We start from the raw sequence: 12,077 nt of genomic DNA on the forward strand, positions 1-12,077 counted from the left end.
GAGAAAAGTAATCAGAATAAAGGGCCAATCGGAATAATATCTGTCTTTTAAACAAGCCAGTCGGTATAATGTGATCGGATTATGCTCAATCAGAATGAAAATTGTATTCCGAATGAGACGGGTGGCTTATGCTGATTGATAATTGGATCAACGTTCATATAAACGCTTGTCAGGCTCAAGTTATTCAGAATGTGGCAAACTGACCCGAGTGAGAATGTGCGCCCGACGTAAACGTGACGTATTTCCTAGTTGTTGAGTGGTGGAAATACGCCGGGAAGCAAAACTGTCAAGGCTCCTGATACAACCTTTCTATTTGAAAAACTGAAAGACCTCAAAATTATTATTTATTTAGTAACGTTTCAATCGTAATAAGAACCTGGTGCAAGTCCAGCCTGGGAGCTCGGAAGATAATACGTTCGTATAATACGTTGTTCTTCTTCTGTTTTTTTTTGTTTTTTTAGGAAAATTTGATAACTGCATGTCAGAGTGGCTCTATTCTGAATAAAGCCAGGTGCATATATATGAACATTATGATAAGATTAATTGATTGTGTTTCCATATAAATGTTACAATCCAGTTACTTAATCTGAATACATTTCAATCCAACCGTGGAATTTTGTGCATGTAAACATAGCTAGTGTGTCTCAGACTGTGTTTTTTTTTTTTTTTTTTTTTTTTTTTTATTAAATTTAATTTATATAGCACAATTCATGATACATGTAATCTCAAGGCACAATGTCAAATTCAATCAGATTATACAGATTGGTCAAAAAGTATCTAACCCAAACCCCCCGTTTAAATCACATTAGAACTTCTAGTGAATTCCTTCATGGTCTGTACATCAACGCCTTATTTATATATATATATATATATATATATATATATATATATATATATATATATATATATATATATATATATATATATATATATATATATATATATATATATATATATATAAATAAATAAATTAAAAAAAACAGTCCTGAGCTTCCACGCCTGCTAATAATTAAATTACATACCACAGGTTGTTCTCCAAAATTAAACAGGTGTTTATGTGATGAAAATCCACCCTGGTTCTTTTATAAAAACAACCCTTATTTTCTCACCATCCCTGTCCCACCTGTTTGCTTTTTTTGGGTAACAGAATACCAGACAGCTTAAATTTATATTGTAATCATGTCTCTGTGTGAGGACTACAAGGATTCTCATGTTGGAATACAGCCTACAGTGCGATGCAAAGTACAAAGGCGTGTTTTTATTTCAGTAAATTTAGCTCAACTGAATAAACAGCATGAATCCAGGTCAACGTGGATGCATTCTGCAGCACTCAGGGGGAGGTTATTTACAGTGGCTGTTTTTGTTTTTTCCCTTCTTTTCTTCCTTTCCATCAGTCCACTATAATTCACTCAGCGTCGGCTCTCAAGGACAAGACTGGGATTCTAATACATTTTTTTTTTTTGTGCCGGAGCAGAGGTACCCTGACAGATGCGGCTATTCAGAGCGGGGGGGGGGGGGAGAAAACAGCGCGGCCATGACAGAATATGAACACATGGAAATGAATCCCATTTCAGCAGCGAGGAAAAGGGGCCCTTTTTTCTCCTCTCTTTCTCTCCGTCTCTCACCCAGCCGCCTGTCTGCGACCTTAAATAACAGTCTCACTGTCAGAGCCGATTTAGCTCACCAGCTCGCGGATAAATATTTGAAACGAAAGGCAGCGAGATGAGAGCGGTCGGCCCTATTTACAAGTCAGGCGAGTACACCATTAGTGTGTGATGGTGGTGGGAGCTGAGGGGCTTCGCCATGGAGGGGGGGGCGCCCGGTACAGTAGCGACGCACACATCTGTTCTCTCCACCAGACGCCGGAGATCCACTCTGATCCACCTGCCCACCCTGGCGACGCAAATGTCACCTCAGCTCGCTGGCGGCGCTGCAGATGAGACTCTGCTGCCTTTTTGCCACTTTGAACCCGGTCCCACTGTGGGCGTGTGCTACATCACAATGAGCCAGCCGTGACGGCGGTCGTTTAAATATGATACAGAGGCTTTTGTCGGGGGATTATTAAGTCAGCAACTGACACAGCCATGATGTGCGCCAGAAACGGGTCCTAATTTAACCTTTAAATAAAACTAGAGGGCTGGTGTTCCTCTGCTGTCACCCTTTGATGTTATTAATACCGTTCTGTGAGTAACAGCATGAAAATACTGATTAAAACAACAGATCTGGCCTGAGGAATCAGCCGTTCTGCTTGTTGATATGAAACCTGTGTTACATTATGTTGCTATCAGTGTTTTAAAAATGAACCAGAGCTTCTATTAAATACTTTCTTATGACATCGGGGATATTTACATCTTTATGGATTTCTCATTTTTAAAACAACACTTTGGCTTTAGCTCTATTTAACTGTATCGTTAGATATTTTGCTGATTCGGATTTTGATATCTGTTCAGATAGTAGCTTTGAATCCAGCTGAGTTATGCATCAAGGCATACAGATGCATCTTAATGAATGTAAATACAATCAAGAAGTTAATCTAGTTTAGTGTCCTAAACCAACAAGGGATTCATTCCACAAAAAGTGATGAAGTTTAACTGTTTGTTACTGTTAAATTAGTTAATTATGGCTTGTGGAGAGTACAAAAAAAAGAAAAATTACGACTGCAACTGGGGTTCTATGAATCCCAGATGACAGTAGGGATGAAATGGAACCAAAATTTAGTTTTTTGCTGAATTAGAATGTCACAGCAGACTAATGAACAATAATTTGTCAGACTGGGATGTTGCCTTGCATCAAAGCATGGCCATGTCCTGCACAGTATCTGCAGTCAGTACTTTGTTGGTGCTCCTTTTGCATGAATTACTGCCTCAATGTGGCGTGGCATGGAGGAGATCAGCCTGTGGTTCTGCTGGGAGGTTCAGGAAGCCCAGGTTGGTTTGATAGCAGCCTTCAGGTCACCTGCATTCCTGGTTCTGATGACTCTCATCTTCCTCCTGACAGTACTGAGCTTGTTGGCCCGGTCAATCACAGTGATACCAGGTCATTGAAGCTGGTACTGGTACTATTGCCACTGAAGAATGAAATCAGCGTCTCCAAAAAGCTTGTCAGCAGAGGGAAGCATAAAATGCTCTAAATATCTCGGTAGACGTTTGTGGGTTCTACATTTAAAGCCTGGCCACAGTTAAAATATTTAAACTTCTCTGAATGAAGTAAAAGATATGGGATTTTGAAACCTGAGTGGGAACGTTGTGTGGGTGTTGGGACATCGTCATGAGATGCTGCATGGAGGACAACTGGATTTTGCATGTTGGTTTGCACATTTTTAGATATTCTGTAGCCCGGGTGTCCTAATTCAGATTATGTTCCAGCTTCCAACTCGGTTTTTATTTTTTCATCTGCACTGAAAGCAGATCCTGAGGTGCATTTATATAGCATCACAGTAATTCTCAGACTTATGCATTAAAGAGTGTCAGTTGTGCAGGAAATGGCTGCATGGGCTCTCTTTGTTTTACACAGATTTTCTGTACGCACCAAACAAATCGCTGCTTCCCGTTGGCATTTTCCTGAGAAAATCGGTCTCAGTTTCGACAAGAATTCGCCGTAAATACCAAGATCTCGGTATTCAACCCTAATTTTAATGGACAGAGTTGTGGCAGCTCATCTTTGTGAGAAAGCTTTTTAGATGCAGCCCGGTGGTTAGTCGAATCAGTATTCAGGCGTATCAGCTGACAACAGAAAGCACTTTTATGGACGTTCATCGCGTCTGCTTCATTTTACCTGTCTGCAGCCTTATCTTTTGAAAGCAGTCTTGCAGCTACCGTCTCTGACACTGGATCACCATTTAGGGACGAGGAGTGGAAAAAGAAAAACAGATTTAATGGTGTTTATTCCAGCTTCTTAATCTCACCATCTCGCTTCTTCGTCTTTCTCCCTCACCGAGTGTTATTTCTCCGCACCCACCTGCAGTTTCATCACCTCTTCTGGACATGCGGTTGTAACCATGCAGCCTATTAGTGGCGTTCGTCTGTAAATCAAGTGTACAGTACGGTATAGAGTCAAGCACTTGCACACACAATGCTGGCTCGTAAAAGTGCAGTCATGGCAGCTGTGCTTTTCCCCTTTCCTGAGCTGCACACACACACGGAGGGCAGACACTCTCTTTACAGATCAGGCCTTCATTAATATTCTGTTGTTGTGCACCGTCTGTGTGTAAGTGTCTGCCTGTGTATGTGTGTTGTTGTTTTTTTTTTTAAAACTGGGAGCCAATTTGCTGTCTGCTGTGGCGGGGTTGTTTTGTGTTCGCAGCTGTATTTGATAGCGCTACAGCCAGACGGTGGGAGAAAAGGGAGAGAGAGGGGACTGAAGCCAGTTCTGGTCTTGGCAGAAACGTCGCTCAGTAATTTACAGCCTCTTACCGTGTATAATGGACACACTCCCTGTGCCCATGGGCACCCTCGGCAGCCCTTTGGGGTGTCAAAAGAGGTGATTGGAGGTGGGGGGGGGGTGGAGGAGGAAGAGACGCAGGTGGTGATGCTCGGGGGCACCCTTGGGTTCACTCGGCGAGCTGCGGTTCCACCTCACTGTGCCGGGTCCTCGTCTGTGGTGTCCCCCCCCCCCCCCCCCCCCAACCCTCACCCACCCAGCCATGTGGTCGCAACAGAGAAAAAGAGAAATGGAGTGGAATGAAGCGGGGATGGTAGCAGATACCGGATGGACTGACGTCGTGTCCCTGTTTGAAACGACGATTAGACCGAATCAGCTCTGTACGTTAACATGCTCACAGCGCGGTCAGAGAAAAATGTCTGATTTCCTTTGAGCTCCGTGTGACATCCTGACACTTTACTGTTTCCAAGTAAAGACGACACCAACAGGACACAACCTTGGTTTGTTTTTTTGTCAGCTTCTATAAAAACTGACAAACCCTAATACCAAAATGTCAAATTCATTCCTCTTTGATTGTGGTTGTGTAATCTTAAATAAAAAAAATTTAAATTAAATATCCAACCTTATCCATTTGAGCATGTTCAATGTAAAAAAAAAAAAAAAACTGGTAGAATATAATTGTTTTAAACGAATTATGTAAACAATAAAGATCCTTTTAAATAAATCTCACTCATTTTTAATGTAATCAGAGTGACTAGGAACTTGACTTCTTGCTTCACTAGGGTATGGATCACAACTGACACAGAGGTCAATTTCTGCTAGCAACTCTTCAAAACTGGAAAGATAGGAGAACATACTATTCACAAAAGAAAACAGATACTTGCCTAAACTTGCTTGCATTAGTTTGCCCCTGAAAACACAAGATTCGACTTGGTTTTGCTCCTAAAGCCTAAAAATCTGACATGGACTTGGAGCCTTGACTCAGACTTGCCTCTGAAACGCTTGACCTGGACACTTGATTTGAACTTCCCTCTGAACGACTTAAGGCTGAACATGGACTTTATTGACTTGGATTTGGCCTCACAGAACTGTAACGCATTTTTTTAATATAAATTCTTATCTCCATCCAAGTCCAAAAGGCTTGACTTGTTTCATAAATCTATGATTGTATGCAGTGTAAAAACCAGAATACATTCTTAAAAGGCACAAACTGTCAATGTTTGAGGATACATTCCAAGCAAGTAGTCTTGTTCATACAGAAAGATACTTTTTTTTAGCCAACTGCAGACATTTGCACAGCAACAGGACATTAAACATAAATAACCCTCCATAGGGCTCCTCTGTGCATTAGCATTGCATTCGCTGGACTGATAGGAGGCCCCTAATTAAAGGCAGGTGAATCTGAACTCAATTATTATTCTTGCAGCGTCGTGCAAGCCCACCGAGCTCCGTGATGGATTGTGATCTCTGCCGTGGATGAGACGCTAGAAAGAGCACAATGTCTTACAGCGGGAGCCACTGATAACTTCATGCAGACAAATAAAGACTGTCACTTTTATTGATTTTTACCCAGCCCCCACCGCCAAAGCCATATACACCCACATCTCGTGCTCTATCCCTGTCTGGGTTTTATTCCCCATCCCTTCATTCCCATCGCTTCTCTTTAATGGAAGTGCATCCAGCGTCATCCCCAAGGCATCGGAAAATGTTTTCCACCATAAATGTATAACATTCCCATAATGTGATCAGACGCGAGGAGTGTGTGCATTTTGCGTTCCACTTTTACTCCCATTTTTCCTCTCTTGACCTTAAATAAAGCAGCTAGGGGCCTACATACTGTATGTACTTGCATAAAATTGTAAATAAAATATGTGGATGGAAGGGAAATTGTCTCCTAACAGCAGGGCAGTGGTGGAGGCACATAACGAGAAATGCAATTTATTCCCCGGCACGTCGCTGCTTGGACAGGCAGATAATGAAAGGCATAGGTCATTGATGGTGACTTAAACCTGCAGCGGTGAAGCAAAATGCATTAATAAATATCTGCAACATCACTCGGATGGAGAGTGTAACACGTAAGGGAGCAAATGACGCAAGAAGCCGATCCTCATCAAACACGGGAATACAATTAGTTTGTGGGCCACTGTGGGGAGACTCCCCGCAAATCAAAATATCTCCAAACGTTGACATGTGAATATCCATTACCGCTGCCCGTTATAGACGTGCACTGTGGCGGCAGGAGTTGAATCCAATGCCTTTTGTTATTCTCATTCAGAATAAGGCTGCACAATTAATCGCATTTTCAATATAATCGCGATTTAAAAAAGACACAATTTCCAAATCACAGAGTCTGCAATTTTTGGCCTAATGTAACAATTAGGGAATCAGACGCGTCCTTTAGGTGTCAATAAAAATGTTTAAAGTGGGTTTGCTACACATGGAAGGGAAGACAGTTGCAGCAGTGAGATAATCTAACTTTATTACTTGTTTTAGAGTTTATATAATCATACATAGCTTTAAGCATTAAGTACAGGTCAATCAGTTTAATACATAGACTTGCTTGTTGGTTGCACTTTATGTTCAACAATTGATGTCCAATTAAATTAAAAGCTGTTCTCTTGAATAATATTCTGATTAATGGAAACATTAAAAGTTCTTGTTTTAAACAATCCTTATTTACAAACATTTTTATCTAGAGGCCATTTTTGTTGCTTGTGGTTAATGGAGAGAAAAGTCAAAATTGCAATTTTGGTTGAAATATATCGTAGGCAGAACGCAATAATTTCTGCTCTGAGTTTAGATGCTGTGGGTCTTTTAGCAACTAATCCGCATGGCGAGGAAACATTGATTTGTTGTTTGTATATGTTTAAAAAGACATGATAAATTAAACTTGAAAAAAAATCACAATTAGATTATTTTCCAAAATCGTTCGGCCCTATTTCAGAATGCACGCATACTGTAGGTACAGGTTTCTGACATAGTTCTGGTACGGGAGGATGAAGTGCTTGTTTTGTCCAAGATGGCTGGAAACTGTCCGTCTTTTCCAAAAGAGACGTGCAGGATTCACTGTACCGCGGTGATCCAACAACAGAGAAAGGCTCATTTTTCATCTCAGTCTGATCACTGGATCTTCATTTCCGTTCTCAAGCTTTTTAGAGACAATGACATCTTTGCTTTTTGTCAAATTAAAAGTGCAATAATTCAAGGGGGATAAAATACACGATGACAAGCTAATCCTCTAGAATTACAACATTTATCAGTGTGGTTTTCTATTGGTGTATTGTAAACAGTCCATCTGTAGGGTTTATTATACATCCAACGGCTGCTGATGAGCCAAGACAGGCTATAATTACAGAGCTTAAAACAAAACGCAACAGCGGTGCTGGTAAATTGTAGAAAAGACAAAGGATGGCATTTGTCTGCTGGTACTGAAATGACCGTCCATTAAAACATGCTTGTTGTTGCTGCGTAACCCAGTCCACATGGTAAAACTAAATCTTGAGCTACAAGCTCAGCTGCTGTTTGATTCCGTCTGTACAGTAACACGTAGCTTGCTATGTCTGTCTTCTCGTTTACAAATTGATTCTGTAAGTCGTGTGCCAGAGAGCGGCTTCTTTTTCTGCAGCACATTGAGTAAATGTGTCTTTCTGTGTGTGCACTACAGCAGGGGACCACCCATTCGAGTGTGAATTCTGCGGGAGCTGCTTCCGAGACGAGAGTACACTGAAGGGCCACAAGCGCATCCACACCGGGGAGAAGCCCTATGAATGTAACGGCTGTGGGAAGAAGTTCAGCCTCAAGCACCAGCTGGAAACCCACTACCGTGTGCACACAGGTACTGCGACCAAAACGGGTCCAAATGGGAAAGAAAAAAAAACAGCAACTCTTTTTACGAGGACTAGGATCGGTCAATTACCTCACTAACAGTCTCCTTGGAGACTGGCTTTTAGTTAACGCATCCTGTGTGCATTTTGAAGACAGAAGAAGGTCTGTTGGTGCTCTCCGTTCACATTTGGGGGTTAATTCTTTTGGTTTCAGTTCGATAAATCAACTCTTAAGTTTCATACTTGGAAGGCCAGAAGCTACTTATAAAGCCAGATCTCAAACTTCAATATGTCTCCCCACATATGTATAAAACATAGTGAAAAATTCATCTCATTGACACAGAAACTATACAGTACATATTTGTGAACATGTTCTTTTAGCCTTTACATGCATAAAACACAGAATACTGTTATCGTATTGCTAACAATAATTAGCATTTTCTTGGATTACGCTACATTAATTAGCAGCTTTTACCAGTTTTGGGCGTTCAATTTAAGCCTTTTAAAGTTGGGTGAGCTGAAATTCCCAGAACCTCGTTCTGACTTTTAAGGCATGATAAAAATCAGCATTGACTTTAGACTTTACTTTATTAGGTCTCCAAAGGGCAATTAATTTGCAGCAAGTAATAGTAGTAATAATAGCAGCCATCATGTAATCACACGCCACCTTCCTTCTTTGTTGTTTAAATAAAAGAGTTGTTGCTGTTTTCCATATAAACTAGCCTAGCAGTCAAAACTTGTAACACATGTTTTAGAGAGAGAGATTTACATTTTAAACCGATGCTTAAATTAATGGGTAAAATATTTTGTTTTAAAGTCGCAAGTAAAATACTATAAAAGTCAATAGCGTCTAGCTTTGGAGAGCTAACTGGCTGCTAGTGTGTAATCAGGTTTTACCCACCACGTCTTTAAAACAACAGAATTTGCACATAACCTAATATTTTTGTAGAAAAAGGCAGCAAAGCTAATAACAAGACATGTAGTTGTAGACAGGAGAGATGTGGAAGATGGATAAAATGTGACATGTACGACCAGACTGCCGGTATTTTGAAAAAAATATTTGAATATTTGAAGTATCCGAACTAGTACCACATATGGAAGAGGCTCAAATCTGATTTTTGGGGGGGGTGAAAAGATCGGAAGTAGGCCGTTCACACAGCCATGAAAAAGACTGACATGGGTCACATTTCCCTGCAGCGTGAACATAGCCTGAGTAGCCTGAGTGAATCCAAGAAGCAGATTTTAAATTAAAGGCATTTTAAAACTTCATTTATATAAAACATCCAATCCAATCTGGCTCTGTGTTAAAAAAGTAATTGCCGCCTTAAACTAACAATGTTGGTTGTTCTCGCTTATCGGCAACGACTAAGGTCAGACAATTGTCCTGTTGCATAACCTTTAAGGGTTTTCACTAAATGCTGTTAGTTCCCTGTTCCAAAACTGTTCCACGTTTTCTCTGTTTTAGTATAATGGTTCTCACTGTGGTTCTCTGGAGCCCTAAAGCTTTAGAAAGGGGTTTGTAACCCTTTCCAGGCTGATATTAGTCAGTGACGTTGTGTATGTTCTTTAATTTCTTTAGATCAGTGCATGATGAGGCTTCATGTTTTCAGACAGGCTCCATTTAAAGGATCTCATTAGGAGCATGGCTTGTGAAATATAACTAAGCTGTGGTGGTCAATCACTGTTAATGTCATCATTTAATAGGAGGGGCAATTCCTTTTTCATTCAGGGTCTAGTTAGTTTGAAAAGCTTTTTTCCCCTCCATATGTGTGGAATGACTTTTTATATTTAGTCTAATTATAGACTTAGAAATCTGTAAGGGACAGATACTTTTTCATGGTTGTGCATATTTGCCTTTTGGTTCAAATAGAAACATTAATGGCCAATACCTTTGTGTTATACGACTAAAGTTTACATGAAAAGAGAACCTTTGTTTTTCATTAATAATCTCTAATGAGAACATTTTGCTTTACCTAAAAGAAAAAAAGGGATGGACCATCCTGCTACCATGACTCGACTTAGTTTTTTTTTTTTTTTAGAGAAAAAGACTGTCAGTCAATCTTTTGTGGATTTAATGGTAATCCTTAACACCTCCAATGATGTATAATTCGTCAGCTGTCGAAGGACTTGGGGATATCAAAGTTTCGAGGCCCAGAGCAGAGCAGATGAATATCAGGATTGCTGTGATACAGTGGATGAATGTCTCCGAAGACTTTGTATTGATCCCAGTATATTTAGAGCCCCATAAAGATGTTGACACAGTGATAGGCTAGGTGCCCTGGAGAATGAGTGCATGCTGCAAACTCGATTGAGTGAGTATAGTCTACCACGAGCGCTCACCAGGGTGGCACACGGCCAAGGGTTTATGCTCTCCCGCCATCTTCCCCCCCCCCCCCCTCCAACACACACACACACTCTCACAGCAGCACCCTCCCAGCTCCCATTCAATAAACCAGCTGTTAAGCCACACTATCAAGGCAGCCTGTCCAATAATTGGCTCCCCTCCGTCCACCCTTTCGCCTTTTGTATGAGGGAGGGGGGGGGGGGCTTTGCGTTAAGCCGGAGAGCAACAGCAGATAACAAGAGCGAGTGACAAGCTCACAGTCAAAGGCCACCTAACACAAAAGCAGCTGCTTGATGAATCATCGACATCAACAACCTAACCCCTACCCCCCCCCCCCCCCCACCCCCACGCCTCTCCACACATCCCAGATGCCAATGGCTGATCAATACCAAGGCCCCATTTGCAATTCATTATTAGCTGATTATTTGAGGGGACTGTGTTTACAGTCTGGTTATCAATATCAACACACCTTGCATGTGTTCCCACTGAGAGATCTCCAGCACTGTGTTCATGCTAACGGGCTAAAATTACGGCGCTATCCGGCCCCCGGCCCGGGGTCAAGGTTAACCGGGGGGGTTCTCCGGGACAGGCCGAGCGAGCGGCGGAGCCCGGCACGCGGCTGTTTGTCGTCGCACGCTGAAAGGTGACGGCAGGCGCGGGGGCCAGATCACTTCCGATCAGCTCTTTTCAAATGCCATTGTTAAAGGTCAGCATTTACATGTCTAATTTAAGTCCGCCGGCTGGAGCGCTGGCGGATTATTCCCTGCCATCACTCAAATCATTAGCACGTTTAGGACGGCCGCCGCTGCCAAATTGAAATGTGGCCGTTAAACATAACAGCCCCCGTGGCAGGAGGACAGCGCCGTGCTGATTTATAACACCTTCAGGAATTTAAAGTGGCAGCGGCTGTGTGTTCGATACTTCATAGATTATTTCATATTCTGATTTTTTTTCTAATCTTAGTGGTTGCTTTATTTATGAGAAGCTGGTTGTATTTGCTGCAACAGGTGGTACATTTAAAAAGACTTGGTCATTGCTACAAACGTGGGGATAAGAAAGAAAGGTTCTGTTGTAATATTTAATGCCTTTAAGGCAAAAAAAAGATAAAAGTTGAGGACGCGTATTTGTCCAAAGTCCAAAAAATCATGAAACCTTATGGGTTATTTTGGTACCGTTAAACAAGACGCATAAGAGCGTACCGTAGGCAGCACATGTGCAAAGCTACCATGGAGGTGTTCTTCCCTTCTTTAGAAATAATACAAGGGGTTCCTCCTTGTACGTTTAATACAATGAATATATCTTTTTTATTATTTCTGCTCCACTGGCAGTATCTGGATGTCTGTTAGAGAGTTAGATGACTTACAGACATGTATGTGATGTGGAAATGTTTAAATCCTTGCTTGGTGTCTTGTGTAGCTATGGATGCAATGGTATGACAATTTTGGGCCAATTACAATATCTGATACTGAAGTAGCTGTTATGGCCGCTAACCGATATTTACCGACGTTATTATCTTGCGACACTGTGAA

At 41.4% G+C, this 12,077-nt stretch overlaps 1 protein-coding gene across 1 annotated transcript in view; it reads left to right on the forward strand.

Moving 5' to 3' along the window:
• The window catches only part of zbtb16a (zinc finger and BTB domain containing 16a), a gene marked incomplete in the record, with an annotated part of 327,435 nt that overhangs the window by 312,979 nt on the left and 2,379 nt on the right, over positions 1 to 12,077 (forward strand). Inside the window, 1 exon segment of the mRNA XM_036142739.1 lies at positions 8,045 to 8,215. Within this exon segment, the coding sequence (XP_035998632.1) occupies positions 8,045 to 8,215 (171 nt within the window).

Source organism: Fundulus heteroclitus, chromosome 11 (genome assembly GCF_011125445.2).
Source record: "Fundulus heteroclitus isolate FHET01 chromosome 11, MU-UCD_Fhet_4.1, whole genome shotgun sequence".
Lineage (NCBI taxonomy): Eukaryota > Metazoa > Chordata > Actinopteri > Cyprinodontiformes > Fundulidae > Fundulus > Fundulus heteroclitus.